Source organism: Podarcis pityusensis (assembly GCF_964106645.2).
Source record: "Podarcis pityusensis genome assembly, chromosome: 2".
NCBI classification, from domain to species: Eukaryota; Metazoa; Chordata; class Lepidosauria; order Squamata; family Lacertidae; genus Podarcis; species Podarcis pityusensis.
This window is the reverse complement of record NC_138029.1, coordinates 106,309,349-106,325,277: the sequence shown is the minus strand read 5'-3', so window position 1 is coordinate 106,325,277 and position 15,929 is coordinate 106,309,349. Positions and strand designations below refer to the sequence as shown.

Below are 15,929 nucleotides of genomic sequence, written 5' to 3'. Positions count from 1 at the left end.
CGTTAGAACAGCGGAAAGGGCTTTTGTAATATGAGCAGCGCTCCCTTCCTGGTATGGTGCCTGCAGACGTCATTGGACTACAGCTCCCATTATCCCTTGCCATTTAGTCGTGTTGGCTGAGGCTGGTTGGAATAGCAGTCCAAGAACACCTGGAGGGCTTTCTGAATGCCAAAGCCCTTCACATCTGCCTAAGAAGGCAATAATTCAGCTGGATAGAGGGGTCCTCTGCTGCTGCATCCTCTCCCTCTGGCAGCCTCAGACATTTTAAAAGCTCTATAATCCCACCTTTTGATGTAAGGATCCTCAAAGTGGCTTATAGGAGAATCTAGCACATGCATACTTCAAACCCACCCATCCAAGCGGCCCTTAGGCCCTTGGTTGCTGAACAAGGCCCTATTTCACTTCGGTGCTGTAGTCCCAGGTTGGAGGGGAGGGAAGAAGGGATGCATGAATGGCATGCTGGGAAGGAACTAGGAGCAAGGCTTCTTTCTGCCTCTTGCCACTCACTGCTGCCATTGCCATTCCAGGGACTGGGATGACCCACGACTCTTTACGCTGACAGCTCTGCGGCGCCGGGGCTTCCCGGCAGAGGCAATCAACAACTTCTGCGCCAGGGTAAAGACATGTCCTTTGGGGTTCAGTGCATCTTGGCCAAGGGGAAAGCGTGGGTGCCTAAATGCCACGGGGTGCTGGGTACAGAGTTCAGGCCCTGTTCCGGGTTTTGCTTGCGTGTCATGGAGCTTACGCGCCACTTTTTCCTTTGGGGCATGGTGTGAGCAGCAGGGCGCACCCCCAGCACCTTTGTTGTGGAGATGCTCCTCAGTTACATGGCTTCAACGTGGACCTGGCTAAGGAACCCTCTTGGATTCCTGCTAAGCAGCCACAGGGTGCCCCCTCTGTCTCCATGCCTCCAGAGGCAGCAGGGAAAAGTGCCATCTCCCTGGAGCCATATGGGCATTGGAGAGATTGGGATTGTGGCCCCTGAAAACGGCCTGGGTGTTGGCATAGGAGCCTGCCTTAAACCGAGTCAGGCCATTGGTCCATCTAGCTCAGTATTGTCTGCCCTGATTGGTGGCGCCTCTCCAGGGTTTCCCAGCACTGCCAGGGATTGAAGCTGGGGCCTTCTGAATGCATACCAGATGCTCTGCCACTGAGCGACACGGCGGCTATCTTCCCCTTAGAGCCGGGATGAAGAACCTCTGCTTCATGGGCCTAATCCATCTTGTCAGACTTCTTAATCGAGACTGCCCCGCACCCCCTCCTTCCCCCTGCCGTTCCTATGCTCAGTGAGCTGATCATTCAAGAAGAGATTTGTTCCCATGTCCACAGATCCCTTTCTTTTCAGTTTCCTGTCTCTGTGTGGGAGCCGAGCAGAGGAAAGTTTGTGAGCGAATGGGGTGTGCGTCTTCTGGCACCTCCCACTACAAGTGTGTAGGCCCCCCCCCAATTCCCCTGGGGACCACTTTCCCCAAAGGGAGTTCAACCCTTGGAGCAGCGGTTCTCAACCTGTGGGTCCCCAGATGTTGTTGGACTACAACTCCCATCATCCCTGAGCTCTGGCCTTGCTAGCTAAGGGTGATGGGAGTTGTAGTTCAGCAACATCTGGGGACCCACAGCTTGAGAAAGGCTGCCTTGGAGAAAGAGAGAGAGAGAATATGTCCCCCACCTCTTGCTTGGAGCTGGTAGCTTGGCCTTTCCCTGTTGCTTGGCTCACTCCAACCTCTTCTCAACAGGTGGGCGTGACAGTCGCCCAGTGCACAATGGAGCCTCATATGCTGGAAGCCTGTGTGCGGGAGGTGCTGAACGAACAGGCGCCCCGGGTCATGGCCGTCCTGGAACCACTGTGCGTGACCATCGTCAATTTTCCCGCACCGCACAAAGTAAGCCTGCGGCCTTTGCAGCGTGGGGTCTGGGTGTCTTGCCACCTTGCCCACTTCCCTGTAAAATCTAGACCTCTCTTAGCACCCCCGTCGAGTGTGCATCAATCCTTCCTTTCTTCCTTACAGACCTTAGAAATCGACGTACCCAATTTCCCCGCTGATGAGACCAAAGGTTTCCACAAAGTCCCCTTCCAGCCAACCATCTATATTGAGCAGAGTGACTTCCGGGAGGTGAGCCTGTGGATGGGAGGGAGAGGCAATGTATTAAGGAAGAGAAGAAAGCTGATATTTGTGCCGCTGGGGGCACAGAATGGGGTGCTGCAAAAATTGTGGGCGCCTCAACCGGATGCCAGCGGGGCGTACTTCATCCTGCTGTAGGACTCTGGAGCAGATGAGGCATCATCTCTTCCTTGCTAGAAAGCGGGGTTTGTAAAATGCGTCAGCACAAAGGCTCTCTCTTATTTTAAAGGGACTTTGCTGTCTCCACTCATCCCTCCTGTATGGGAGGGTGTTTTAGGTTATGTATCTTCAAGTTGCCCATAGTTGCTGGTGGTCTTGGCAGTCACCACTGTCATTTGCGGTTCCACCTTTATCATTTTTTCAGCAATTTTGTGTAGCTTTTGCATTCTCTGGATGGCAGCCATGCCTGCACTGCTCCATGCCAAGAGGAGAAGATGGTGAAATGCAAACAGGGGACACAGAAAGGGCTGAACTCCTCAATGCCTTCTTTGCCTCAGTCTTCTCCGATAAAGAAAAGAAGAATTTGGAGCAAATGATTCAGCAGAGGAAACACAGCCCAGAATAACTAAGGAGATAGTACAAGAATACTTGGCTAGTCTAGATGTATTCAAGTCTCCAGGGCCAGATGAACTGCATCCAAGAGTATTAAAAGAACTGGCAGATGTGATCTCAGAACCACTGGCAGTCATCTTTGAGAATTCCTGGAGAACAGGCGAAGTCCCGGCAGACTGGAGGAGGGCAAATGTTGTCCCTATTTTCAAAAAGGGGGAAAGAGAGGACCCAAATAATTACCGCCCAGTCAGTCTGACATCAATACCAGGGAAGATTCTGGAGCAGATCATTAAGCAAACAGTCTGTGAGCACCTAGAAAGGAATGCTGTGATCACCAATAGTCAGCATGGATTTCTGAAAAATAAGTCATGTCAGACTAACCTGATCTCGTTTTTTGACAGAATTACAAGCCTGGTAGATGAAGGGAACGCAGTGGATGTAGCCTACCTTGATTTCAGCCAGGCATTTGACAAGGTGCCCCATGATATTCTTGTAAAGAAGCTGGTAAAATGCGGTCTTGACTATGCTACCACTCAGTGGATTTGTAACTGGCTGACTGACCGAACCCAAAGGGTGCTCATCAATGGTTCCTCTTCATCCTGGAGAAGAGTGACTAGTGGGGTGCCACAGGGTTCTGTCTTGGGCCCGGTCTTATTCAGCATCTTTATCAATGGCTTGGATGATGGACTCAAGAGCATCCTGATCAAATTTGCAGATGACACCAAACTGGGAGGGGTGGCTAACACCCCAGAGGACAGGATCACACTTCAAAATGACCTTGACAGATTAGAGAACTGGGCCAAAACAAACAAGATGAATTTTAACAGGGAGAAATGTAAAGTATTGCACTTGGGCAAAAAAAATGAGAGGCACAAATACAAGATGGGTGACACCTGGCTTGAGAGCAGTACATGTGAAAAGGATCTAGGAGTCTTGGTTGACCACAAACTTGACATGAGCCAACAGTGTGACGCGGCAGCTAAAAAAGCCAATGCAATTCTGGGCTGCATCAATAGGAGTATAGCATCTAGATCAAGGGAAGTAATAGTGCCACTGTATTCTGCTCTGGTCAGACCTCACCTGGAGTACTGTGTCCAGTTCTGGGCACCACAGTTCAAGAAGGACACTGACAAACTGGAACGTGTCCAGAGGAGGGCAACCAAAATGGTCAAAGGCCTGGAAACGATGCCTTATGAGGAACGGCTAAGGGAGCTGGGCATGTTTAGCCTGGAGAAGAGGTTGTTAAGGGGTGATATGATAGCCACGTTCAAATATATAAAAGGATGTCACATAGAGGAGGGAGAAAGGTTGTTTTCTGCTGCTCCAGAGAAGCGGACACGGAGCAATGGATCCAAACTACAAGAAAGAAGATTCCACCTAAACATTAGGAAGAACTTCCTGACAGTAAGAGCTGTTTGACAGTGGAATTTGCTGCCAAGGAGTGTGGTGGAGTCTCCTTCTTTGGAGGTCTGTAAGCAGAGGCTTGACAACCATATGTCAGGAGTGCTCTGATGGTGTTTCCTGCTTGGCAGGGGGTTGGACTCGATGGCCCTTGTGGTCTCTTCCAACTCTATGATTCTATGCACTGCAGATTAATTCACTTCTCTTGGTAGCGCCGGCTCCTCTGACTCGGAGAGTGTATTTTGGATCCGTTATTGGCTGTTTGTATTAGAAGTCCACCTTGTGGCCACTTCTACTGGCCTGGACCATCTCTGCACGATCTTTTAAAAATACAGATTTTAAAAATTAGAACATGTCTCGTGGCACCCAAAGGGGCCCTGTTCATGTAGGTTGGCTTTCCTGCCAAAACTAGGCCTGGTGGTAGATAAGCTGAACCCCAGATCCATGTCCTTTGCTCTGTGCTTGGACAGACTGGCAGCTTGCAATCGGCACCTGTCTTACTTGGGAAGATGCTCCTTGTCCAATAATACAGTGGTACCTCAGGTTAAGTACTTAATTCGTTCCAGAGGTTCGTTCTTAACCTGAAACTGTTCTTAACCTGAAGCACCACTTTAGCTAATGGGGCCTCCTGCTGCTGCCGCGCCGCCCGAGCACAATTTCTGTTCTCATCCTGAAGCAAAGTTCTTAACCCGAGGTACTATTTCTGGGTTAGCGGAGTCTGTAACCTGAAGCGTATGTAACCCAAGGTACCACTACATGTGACATAAAAAATATAAAGAATTACTGCACTGCCCAATATAAATGTTATACATTTATATGTTCCTGAGTGTTTGTATACACACACGGTTATATTATTAAAAAGTATGTTTTGTCATGCAAACACATTATAATGAGGCTTATTTCCACCCACCCCCCAGTCTTCTAAGGGCACACCTTTCCCTCGCCTCTTGTTTTCTGTCTGAGCTTCATTTGACAGTCTCTTAAACTGGAAGCAAAGTGTTTGCCTTTTTCACCTGGAATATCCATGCCCACTTCTACTAAGAGCTGTTCTCTGACCGCCCACACCAGGCTACATTCTGCAGGCACATTAACCAGGTCATCATCTTGGCCAGATTTCACCAGGAGCCCTAACTCTGCCCCCTTCCTGTGATTGGTGAATCCTGAGCTATGACAGGGCCTGTTCGTACAGAGCGTTGGAGAGTTCAGGTGCCCATCTGATTGCTAGCTATGTGGTTCTGGCTGAGGCTGCCATGTCCTATGGAGAGATGCTTCTGAAGAAGTGTCTCCACCACCATCGTTCAGCCCGGACACTGAGGTCCAGCTCTGAGGGCCTTCTGGTGGTTCCCTCCCTGCGAGACGTGAGGTTACAGGGAACCAGACAGACGGCCTTCTCAGTAGTGGCGCTCGCCCTGGGGAACGCCCTCCCGTCAGATGTCAAGGAAATAAGCAATTATCTGGCTTTTAGAAGGCATCTGAAGGCAGCCCTGTTTAGGGCAGTTTTTAATGTTTGATGTTCTATCATGTTTTTAATATTCTTTCCGCAGGGCCTGTAAGACAGAGTTGTTCCGCCTGGCCTTTGGCTTGGAATCAGCCTGATCCCCTCCCCCTCTTTCCTTTTCCTTCTGTGATGGAACTCCTATTTGGGGACTTCCCTGGCTTTTTTCTGGCCCACGTGGGACCAGTCTGGATAGTTGGCCTTGGTGAAGATTTGACGTTTTCATCCCCAAAAAGTTTTTGAGTTTCTACTGAAATGAGGCTGCATTTTAATGTTGAATTTTAATCCTGTTTTTAACTTGTATTTTAATCAATTGTTTTTATACCTGGTGTTAGCTGCCCTGAGCCTGGGGAGGGCGGGATATAAATAAAATTTATTATTATTATTATTATTATTATTATTATTCTGTTGGGAGCTGCCCAGAGTGTCTGGGGAAACCCAGCCAGATGGGCGGGGTATAAATAATAAATTATTATTGTTATTATGGGGATCTCTTGAGAATAACTACGGGGAGCTATGTTGCAGATCCCTGCTGTGAGGGAGGTGCCTGGCCCCATAAGAACTGGCAATTTAGTACAGAACGTTTTTACATCCATGTGCCAGCGGATTGAAGTGATTTGATTCCCCTTGTTTGGTCTCCACTGACGTTAGCATCTCTTCCCTGGCAGGTGCCAGAGAAAGGTTACAAGCGCCTGGCGCCTGGCCAGCCAGTGGGTTTGAGGCACACGGGCTACGTCATTGCTGTCCAGAGCATAACTAAGGTGAGTCTGCCGTGGCATCTCCTTACAGCCCTCTTACTGCAGTTCTGCAGCTATCCCTGTAGATCAGGGCCTAAGAGCTTCCCATAAAAGAAAACATCAGCTGTGGCACTCGGCTTAGATCAGCCTCATGGACCATTCCAGCAGCTATGCTTACAGCTCTGTAAGACTCCTTGAGCCAGCTGTGGCTCTGCTAGGTCTTTCTCCCAATTCGCTACCTGCTTAGTGGTTTTCGTCTGTCTGCACAAGCAAGCGGTGAAATCTAGTTCTTTTTTAAAAAAACAGATCTCACACCTGCCTTTTGATCAAATAAGTCTTGAGGTTGCTTGCAGTAGTAGAAAAGGAAATACCACACACACACACACACATATACACCAGTTCCCTGGCTCTCCTCCAGTGATTTCTGAAGCTTAAGTTGTATCTCTCTCGCTAAGGCTAGAACTACCCAAAGTTGTTGCAGGCACTGTGTGATTAAGCCCATCTGCCCCAACATCCTGTTCCTAGGTTACATTCTCCAGTTGAATATTTCGTCCCCGAGATTGGAGTAAAAGAGGGGGAAATCCATTTTGCTGCTGCCTGTGCAGTTGCATGGGACGCGGGTGGCGCTGTGGGTAAAACCTCAGCACCTAGGGCTTGCCGATCGCATGGTCGGCGGTTCGAATCCCCGCGGCGGGGTGAGCTCCCGTCTCTCGGTCCCAGCTCCTGCCCACCTAGCAGTTCGAAAGCACTCCTAAGTGCAAGTAGATAAATAGGTACCGCTTTATAGCGGGAAGGTAAACGGCGTTTCCGTGTGCTGCGCTGGTGCTGGCTCGCCAGAGCAGCTTCGTCACGCTGGCCACGTGACCCGGAAGTGTCTCCGGACAGCGCTGGCCCCCGGCCTCTTAAGTGAGATGGCCGCGCAACCCTAGAGTCGGACAAGACTGGTCTGTACGGGCAGGGGTACCTTTACCTTTTACCTTTATGCAGTTGCATAAACCAGTACTATTACTATGAGGAGTTATCTGCAAGAGCACAGCAGGGCCTTCTCTGTGGTGACCCTATACATTTTTCTAAATGAAATTCTGCCGAGCCCAAGTCTGTTTATTGGAGTGTCGTCCCCCCCGCCCTCACCCAATGTTTTAAAAGAAAGCATTGTATGTCCAAACATTTTCTGGCGTTTGATATATTTTTGTGGCCTGATAATTTTGCTTTTGGTTCCTGTTGGACTGTGATTTTGATGAATAGCGTCTTGAAGCATTTCATATTTGTAAGTTCCTAGTTTCTTCTGTGTCCTGTTGAAATAGCTTATATGTGTGGCAGATCAGCTCTGAATCAACTTTTTTGGGGGTGGGGGGTGGGGTCATCCTGCAGTTGTTGAGCAGCCATAGAATCCTTTTTCTTTCTCTCTGATATGAAGAAACAACCAAAACGTCTCTTGATTATGAGGCAGAGTGTGGAAAATAATTTGTTGACTTCTCTGCAACTGGCCAGATAAGCTAGCGCCAGTCAGTTAAATGGAACTGCAATGAACTTTTAGGGAGATACAGACATGGATTTGGGGTCTGGGCTCATGCGAGAGCAAGTGAGCTGGTCGTCGCAAATTCATTCCCTTCTTCTGCACTGAGCAGAAGAGATGAGGAAGGCAATCTGCTCCACATTGCAAGGGAGTGTTTTTTGAGAGGAGCTAGATGCCTGAAGCATGATGGCAAAGTGGTTGGGTAGCCACATGGAACTGACCTTCATATCCATGCCTAGGACACCAATGGACGTGTGAAAGAGCTAGAGGTGACCTGTACAAAGTCGGAGGCAGCAGAGAAACCCAAAGCCTTTATCCACTGGGTGTCAAATCCTCTCGTGTGTGAGGTTCGACAGTATGAGCGACTGTGAGTATTAGGATCGCTACCTCTTTGCAAATCTGTTGTTTGAGAAGGCTCCCCATGTGCCTCTTGACCTTGGATCTTATTATTCCTGGGAAGAAGAATAGGCAACAGGGGTCAAAACCACTTCCTTATCTTGTCTCTCTCCTCCCCTGGGTTTAGCTCACGGATGCTATATATTCAAGCATTGCATAGTGGTATTAGGTATTCAAAGGAGGGTGGACAGAACTAGGTACCAACATTTTTTGAGTTTATCTTGAAACGCCATCTGTTTTAATCAAACTTATAACTATATCTGGAAGGAAGGTGGTGGTTCTGGGAAAATTTATTATACCGTTCCAATTTATTTGTTTCCTTAGGGAATTTGTACGCTGCTCTTAGAACTATTCTTTCAAAGCAGCTCAAATAACTAAAATACTGTATTTTTTGCTCTATAAGATGCACTCCCCCCCCCCCAAATTAAGGGGAAATGTGTGTGCGTCCTATGGAGCGAAGGCAGGCTCCTTGGCTTCAGCGATAGCAACGCTCCGAAGTGCAGAGGGAGCGCTCCTTTCCACTGCTCCGCGACCTGCTCTTTGGGGCTGGCGGTGGGGGAAAGCAGCGCTTCCCCCCCGCCAGCCCCAAAGAGCAGGTCGAAAGGAACCCAAAGCCTCCGGAGCCCGGCGGGAACTCCCGCCGGGCTCCTGAGGCTTCGGGTTGCCTTCACTGAAGCCTGGAGAGCGAGAGGGGTCAGTGCGCACTGACCCCTCTCACTCTTCAGGCTTCCATGGTAGCTGCCTGAAGCCTCCAGAGCGCAGCAGGAACTCCCGCTGCGCTCCGGAGGCTTCGGGGGAACGCACCTTGTTTTAGAGGGGGAGAACAAGAAAAAAAATTCTCCCTCTCTCTGCGCAGCGCCCCTTTAGCGAAGCGACAGGAGAAATGGAAGGGGCTCCGTTTCTTCTGCCGTTTCGCTGAAGGGGCGCTTCGCAGAGAGGGGGAGAATTTTTTTTTCTTGTTCTCCCCCTCTAAAACAAGGTGCGTCCTATAGAGCGAAAAATACGGTAGTTCTAAAACTCATAAAAACAGAGACAGCAGAGGTGCCGGCCATGTTTGGATGAACTGTGCACTATGTACAAGCTTCAGGAACCTGTATATGGCTGCTTTGCTTCTCCATTTGCAGGGGTAGCAAAATAAGTGAAGAAGTCATAGCTAACCATAGTTTCCTGTCACGTTCAAACTGGGAAACCATGGTTCTGAACAAGCCAGGAACCACAGGGCAATTTTAAACCATGGCTTCAGATTCCAGCTTGCTTGGAAGACATTAGCTACCATTTCCCAGTTCAGACTACTGTTAACTGTGGATTCCTGGTTGTTTGCTCAGTTGCGTGACGGGAGCAGCGAAGCAACTACGCAGACGTAGCCTTTTTAAACCAAGATTCACTAATCTGTACTCGGCCATAGTAAAAGTCAGGTTTAAACCGTGCACAATTCCTGTGGAATTCTGGGTAGTCTGGGCAAAAAGAAAGCCATCTGGCACCAGAAAGACTTCAGCTCAGTGCCTCAGAAGTCTCCAGGGGAAGGAGGGGGAGGTGTTCCAGATGCTACGGCTGAAAGAAGCCTAATACTGGAAAACACACACACACACACACACACACCCTATGTAGGGCCTCTGAAGATGATCGTCATGTTTCATCCTTGATATTCAGACAAATTCATAGGGAAGTAGGGCAGTCTTGGAGGGCGCTGGGCCCAAAGATATGTAGGGCTTTCAAAGTTAAAACAAGCACCTGGAAATGAATTGGAAACCAGTGCAGATCTTCATAGATTGGCAAAATAAGACTTCCGGCACTAAACTTGGCAGAGAAAACCCAAACCGGCAAGGCTAATTGCCTCCCGACCTACAGCAAAGTGTCTCCGCTCCATCGGCTTAGTAGCTAATGGGGGAGCTTACATCAAGTTTGTCAGCTGCCCCATTACAAAAGAGGAGTTTCTCCCTGAGATAACGCTTTTGCTGCTGCTTCCTGCCAAGTCAGGGTTGTGATGAGCTCACTGAACATGGGCTGGACCTTCTGTGAGGCTGGCCGTCTGCATTGCCCAGCTTTCTCCATCCAGTGAGTAGACCTGACACCATAGGTAGAAGTAACATCGAGCCCAAGAAGGACTTGGCTCATTCCCCAGGGCCTACAGAGAGCATCTGGAAGAGCCGTGCTTAGGATACGAGAGTGCCATTGGCCGGCCTGTGCAGCAGAACCCTCTTGTCTTCTGTTCCGGCAGCCGAACCTCATCCTCAGTGTGACTATAAACCTTTTTTGTGGCTTGCAGGTTCCTGCACAAGAACCCCGAAGACCCCGCAGAGGTGCCACAGGGTTTCCTGAGTGATGTCAATCCTGTGAGTGCTGAGCCCAGAAGAGTGTTTTATTGTTATGAATGCCTTGGACTAGGGAAGACAGAAGGAGGGAGGAGGAAGAGGTAGAGCTATGTTGAGAGAAAGAAATGGTGTGGCTTGAGAAGCAGGGGGTACTCCATTTTTATTTTTTTTAATGGAAAAGTAGAAAATTGCAAGAACAAGAAGGTATCACATTCCATTATATAATATGACAAGATTAAAGGAGAGGAACGAGCGGGCATAAAATATTAGAAATTGACATTTTTATTATTAAGAGGTGAGGTTAACAATGCAGAAAGAAACTGCCAGGGAAGCATCTCATTGGACTAACAATGTACACCTTGCTAAGGAGTTTTGTAAAGTGGTTCCTGCTAGGCCAACACCTGTGTGTGGGCGTGCAATTTGGTAGGAGGTATAAGTGAATTAAGGGACGCGGGTGGCGCTGTGGGTTAAACCACAGAGCCTAGGACTTGCCGATCGGAAGGTCGGTGGTTCGAATCCCCGCGACGGGGTGAGCTCCTGTTGCTCGGTCCCTGCTCCTGCCAACCTAGCAGTTCGAAAGCACGTCAAAGTGCAAGTAGATAAATAGGTACCGCTCCAGCGGGAAGGTAAACAGCGTTTCCATGCGCTGCTCTGGTTCGCCAGAAGCGGCTTAGTCATGCTGGCCACGTGACCCGGAAGCTGTACACCGGCTCCCTCGGCCAATAAAGCGAGATGAGCGCCGCAACCCCAGAGTCGGCCACGACTGGACCTAATGGTCAGGGGTCCCTTTACCTATATAAGTAAATTGGAGCGTGCGGATCAGTGTGCGCCTGCCAACCTGGGCATCTCCTCCCAAGCAAGCCATGTAAAAATTGGTGAAGGCAGGTAACCACAAGAGCTCATGCGCTGCACCCGTGAGTAGCAGGGCCGGCCCAATTCCGGGCCAGGAAAGAAGGGATGAGTGAAGATCTACATCAGGAACAAGGGCAGGAGGAAGAGACCGCTGTAGAGGCAGCATGGTGGGGGCTTCCAAGGTGGCGGCAGATAGGGTCTCAAAGGAGCACGCCACACCCGTCCCTGCCACCATGGCAGCAGCAGGTAGCGCATTCCTTGGAGGCCGGATCTGCTGTCTCTGTGGATTCCGTTTCCTGAGGTGATCACCTCACTTTGCCTTCTGGGTGGGGCGTCCCTGGTGAGTAGAGAAAAGTTGCATATTTTAATCAGCAGGGCTAAAGACTCTTTGGCCTGCCCATCTGAGAGAAGTTCTGTTGCCTTGTTTTAGTCTTTCCTGCCCGCTCCTTTCCATCTTTCTCTCTCTGTTCTCTCTCCCATTCCAGAACTCACTCTCTGTGATTGAGGAGGCTCTGGTGGACAGGTCTGTGTGTGGGGCCAAGCCTTTTACCAAATTCCAGTTTGAACGGCTTGGCTATTTCTCAGTCGATCCTGACAGCACGGGTGCAAAGGTCAGTTCCCAAAAGGTGCAAAAACCTGGAAGGGTTCCCCCCTGCCCTCGTTCAAATGGCAAGGAAAGGAAAATTCAGCTGCACGTGAGGGATAACTTCTGGACAGGACGAGCGGTGAAACAAACAGACTGCTTTGGAAGATGTCAGACTCTCTCCTTTGATAGAGGTTTTCAGCCAGAGGTCAGATGGGGCCTCCTGCCAGGGATGATATACCAGTAGAAACCCTGTGTTGACAGGGAACCTTTGCCTTTCCAGGTGTTGCTGAACTACAACTCCCATTGCCGCCGGCCGTGTTGCCACTCTGGCTGCAGATGATGGGAGTCGTGCAGCAACGTCCGGAGGGCCAAATGTTCCCTGGAACCTGCCTTTGAGCTTCCTTCTGTCTCTTAACGGTTCCTGTAAGGCCTCAAGGTCCGATTAGAGAGAAAAGCCGCTCTCTAAAATGGGAGGTGATGGGGAGGAAGAACTTGGCTGGCAAAGGACTCTTGCTAATGTTGCTTGCTTTCCCCCTGCAGCTTGTGTTCAACCGGACGGTGACTCTGAAGGAGGATCCTGGGAAAGTGTGATGATGCTTCTGCAGGCGGTGTCTCACCTTGCCCCAAGTTGCTCAGGAGTCACGTTCTTCCCCTGCATGGCAGGGGGTGATGGTCGCATGGAGCACCAGCACAGTTGCCTTAACATGCATCCTGGTTTCAGATCCATCACATCAATAAAAGGGAGCCTCTTTATGTTTTCCTGTGTTATTGGCTATTGCATGCAAGGGTGTGTGGGTGTGGGTGTATCAGTGTGTGTACACTGATTTGAATCTGCAGGTTCAAAGAATATTTATTGCCTTTCTGAAGTGGGGCTGCAAACTAGAATTATGATTCCTCCCCTTCAATTTCTTGGTGCTCGCCCCGCACCCGACGGGTGTGTTTGGAGAGGAAGGCATGTCGTGGAGAGAGTCCCGATGGGCAGATAAGCCGCATCCGATTCTGAGCCTCTCCACACCTCCTCAAGCCACAGTTTCCCACAGAAGTAAGATTCTAGGTGGGTTGTATGTCTAGGACTAAGGATGAGGCTACCACCTGCACTTAGATGGGGCTAAAGGTATGAATGATTTTTTAAGAGTTGTCCTCATCTCCTTCAGAGAGTATTTCCAGCTCCCATTCCTCCTTGCAGTCTTTCTTTCTGCCGGTTCCCTCACTGCGAGAAGCAAAGCTACAGGGAACCAGGCAGAGGGCCTTCTCGGTAGTGGCGCCCGCCCTGTGGAACGCCCTCCCACCAGATGTCAAAGAGAACAACAACTACCAGACTTTTAGAAGACCTCTGAAGGCAGCCCTGTTTAGGGAAGCTTTTAATGTTTGATGCATTACTGTATTTTAATATTTTGTTGGAAGCCGCCCAGAGTGGCTGGGGAAGCCCAGCCAGATGGGCGGGGTATAAATAATAAATTATTATTATTATTATTTCCGCATTTTATCTCCATCTGAGAGTTGCCTTGCACTTCAATAACAATGGATCAGAAATGGGCAATGGGGAAGAGAGCCTTTCTCATCGGTATTTTAAATCAGACCACTCTTTCAACCAGTGTTGCTTTCAATAGCGTTTGTAAAAGAAGGCAGCCAAGGTCTGACCTCCTAGCTCTGCTTTTACAAGGGAGGACATTTGTTGGCCATATGTCCTCTTTTTCCAGGAGACATCCTCTTTTTTTCATGGATCTGTAAAATGAGAGTTGTGTCGCAGCAATCCATAATTAAAAGCAGAAGTCGGCAAACGTGTCCTCTTTTTTGCTCTTCAAAATATGGCAACCCTATAAGGAGTGCCAGGTGGCACGAATGGTTCCCCTTGCAACTCCCCATTTTATCTTTAGAACCTTGAGTTTTGGCCCAGTGTTGATTTTGTTAAATTAAACAAAATCAACACTGAGGACGTAAGACAAGCCTGCTCCATCCATCCAGGGTCCCACCTCGTCACCATCCTGTTCTCAGTGGCCAACCAGAGGCCTTTGAGCAGCTTGAAAGCAGGACCTGAACGCAACAGAATTCGACCCACTTATGATTCACAGCATCTGGCATTCAGGGGCATACTGCCCCCCAATTGTGGAGGTACAGCCTTGTCCTCCATGATTTAGATCTAGATACCCGAAATTCTTCGTAAAAATTATGTGGGCTAGAAAACGGAAATGTCAACAAATCCCCACGGACTGAGAGCGGCTATTAAAATATTCAAAATGGACAGAAATGGATAAATTAACTGATAGAAGAGAAGGAAGATGGCAGAATACCAACTGTGTTGGGAGGTGCACTTGATTTGCCAGTTATTGGAATTTACAACCGATGGCAATAAAAGTAAACCATAGCAGCGAGCAGCTGAACAGATATTTCAGCGACCTTGAGTATGGGGGGGGGGTAGCAGAAGCAATCTTGGGGGACAGAGAGGAGGAAGTGGGTCCCAACCCTGCACTCAGCTCTCACCTGTGGCTCCTAAAAGCTGTCAGCATGTGACACAACCAGCAAACAGCTTTGCTGGCTGAACCAGGTGGGAAGTGAGGGGCAGATGGGGCCTGTCAACCTGGGAAGATAGCCCATCTAGGAGAAGGCAGACTTTGATCCTAAACCTCCTCTTGCCTTGCCGGACATCTGGAGGGGGGGGGGACCCTATGGAATAAACCCTACACAAATCCCTAAGCGGGTTGGCAATTCCTGCAGCAAAGCCGGTGCATTGCTCTGCCTTCCTTTGGACCGCATCGGCGAGGCTTGTCGCCTGGGCAGCCCAGGCCCTCCATACACACTGCCCACCCAGACTTGCACCCTTGCAGAGGTCACTTTGGTGCTGCTAACGCAGCGCTTTGGCTTCAGCCCCGGAGGTGCACGCCATTGTCTCTTTAGATCAACGGATGCCAGCAATTCCTGGTGTCCGTAAGCGCCCCCCCCTTCCCCCGCAAGCCCTTTTATCAATGACAAAGGCAGGAACGTTCCTTCCGCGCCTGTCCGGCTCTGCAAAAGGCAACCCTTTCAAGCGCTTGATTTGCAACCCAGCCCAGCCGCGCAGTGCCCTTTCGGCTGCACCATTCCGGCTTTCTCCCTCTCCTCCTCGCCAAGCCCCGAATCAAGCCCGCCCTCCGCTGTCAAGGCCTGTCTGGCTCGCAGTACCCATTGCGGCGCTTGCTTCTGGGAAATGCGGACTGCTTCCCGGCTCTCCGCCCTCGCCTTGCCCGCTTGGACGGAGCAAAGCACACGACACCGGCTGCGCCATCGCGGGGTCCGCGCGCGTAAGAGCCGCCGCTGCGCACGAGGCTAGGGATCCTTCTCTCTCTCCCTCCCTCGGTTCACCTTTGGCCCTGATCGGAGAGGCCTGATCCCGGGCCACCGCTCGCTCCCTCTTGCACGGGTGACTCGCCCGCCGCCTCCTCCTCTCCTCCCAGAAAGAAAGGCTGGATGCGGGAGGGTCGCTGCACCTTTAAAGTCCTGCACATTTTCTGCAGTGTGTACAAACACCGAGGTCTAGCTGCAAAGTTAGCAAGCCTAGGCCCTTGTTAAGGTGGGCTGGAGAAGGGTTGGCTCGGAAAGCCGCGCGGGTCGCTCTGTGCGCGCGCGCCCCCCCCCCAAGCAACCCACGCGCGACGGGTGCTGGCTGAGCAATGTCGCTGCTGCGAAAGAATAACTAGAGAGAGTACGCAGTGCAAAACCCGCGCGCCAGGGGAAGCTTGGCCGGAGGAAGCCGAGCAGCGGCGGCGGCGTCTCGCTCTGCTGGAGTGATGGCAGCCGAAGTTGTGTCACCTGCTGCTGCTGCTGCTGCTGGCCCGTGCCACCTTAAGGGCCGGTTGTTGGTGCTGTGGAGTGGGAGGTTGTCAGCAAGCACATGGGGATATTAAAGCAGCCTGTGCTTTTCCTTTGCAGGCTTGGCACAGCCCGGCCTGGTCCCTGGGGTGCGGGCCGTAAGAGATGGAGGCAGG

At 50.4% G+C, this 15,929-nt stretch overlaps 1 protein-coding gene across 1 annotated transcript in view; it reads left to right on the top strand.

The window, feature by feature from the left end:
- QARS1 (glutaminyl-tRNA synthetase 1) overlaps positions 1-12,720 on the top strand; it is a 35,081-nt gene extending 22,361 nt beyond the window's left edge. The window contains exons 17-24 of the mRNA XM_080995695.1: positions 528-615; positions 1,734-1,880; positions 2,007-2,111; positions 6,237-6,329; positions 8,061-8,188; positions 10,484-10,550; positions 11,867-11,992; positions 12,508-12,720. Of these exons, the coding sequence (XP_080851821.1) occupies positions 528-615; positions 1,734-1,880; positions 2,007-2,111; positions 6,237-6,329; positions 8,061-8,188; positions 10,484-10,550; positions 11,867-11,992; positions 12,508-12,558 (805 nt within the window). The 3' untranslated portion in view covers positions 12,559-12,720. The remainder of the gene's footprint in view (positions 1-527; positions 616-1,733; positions 1,881-2,006; positions 2,112-6,236; positions 6,330-8,060; positions 8,189-10,483; positions 10,551-11,866; positions 11,993-12,507) is intronic.
- The last annotated feature ends 3,209 nt before the right edge of the window (positions 12,721-15,929 follow it).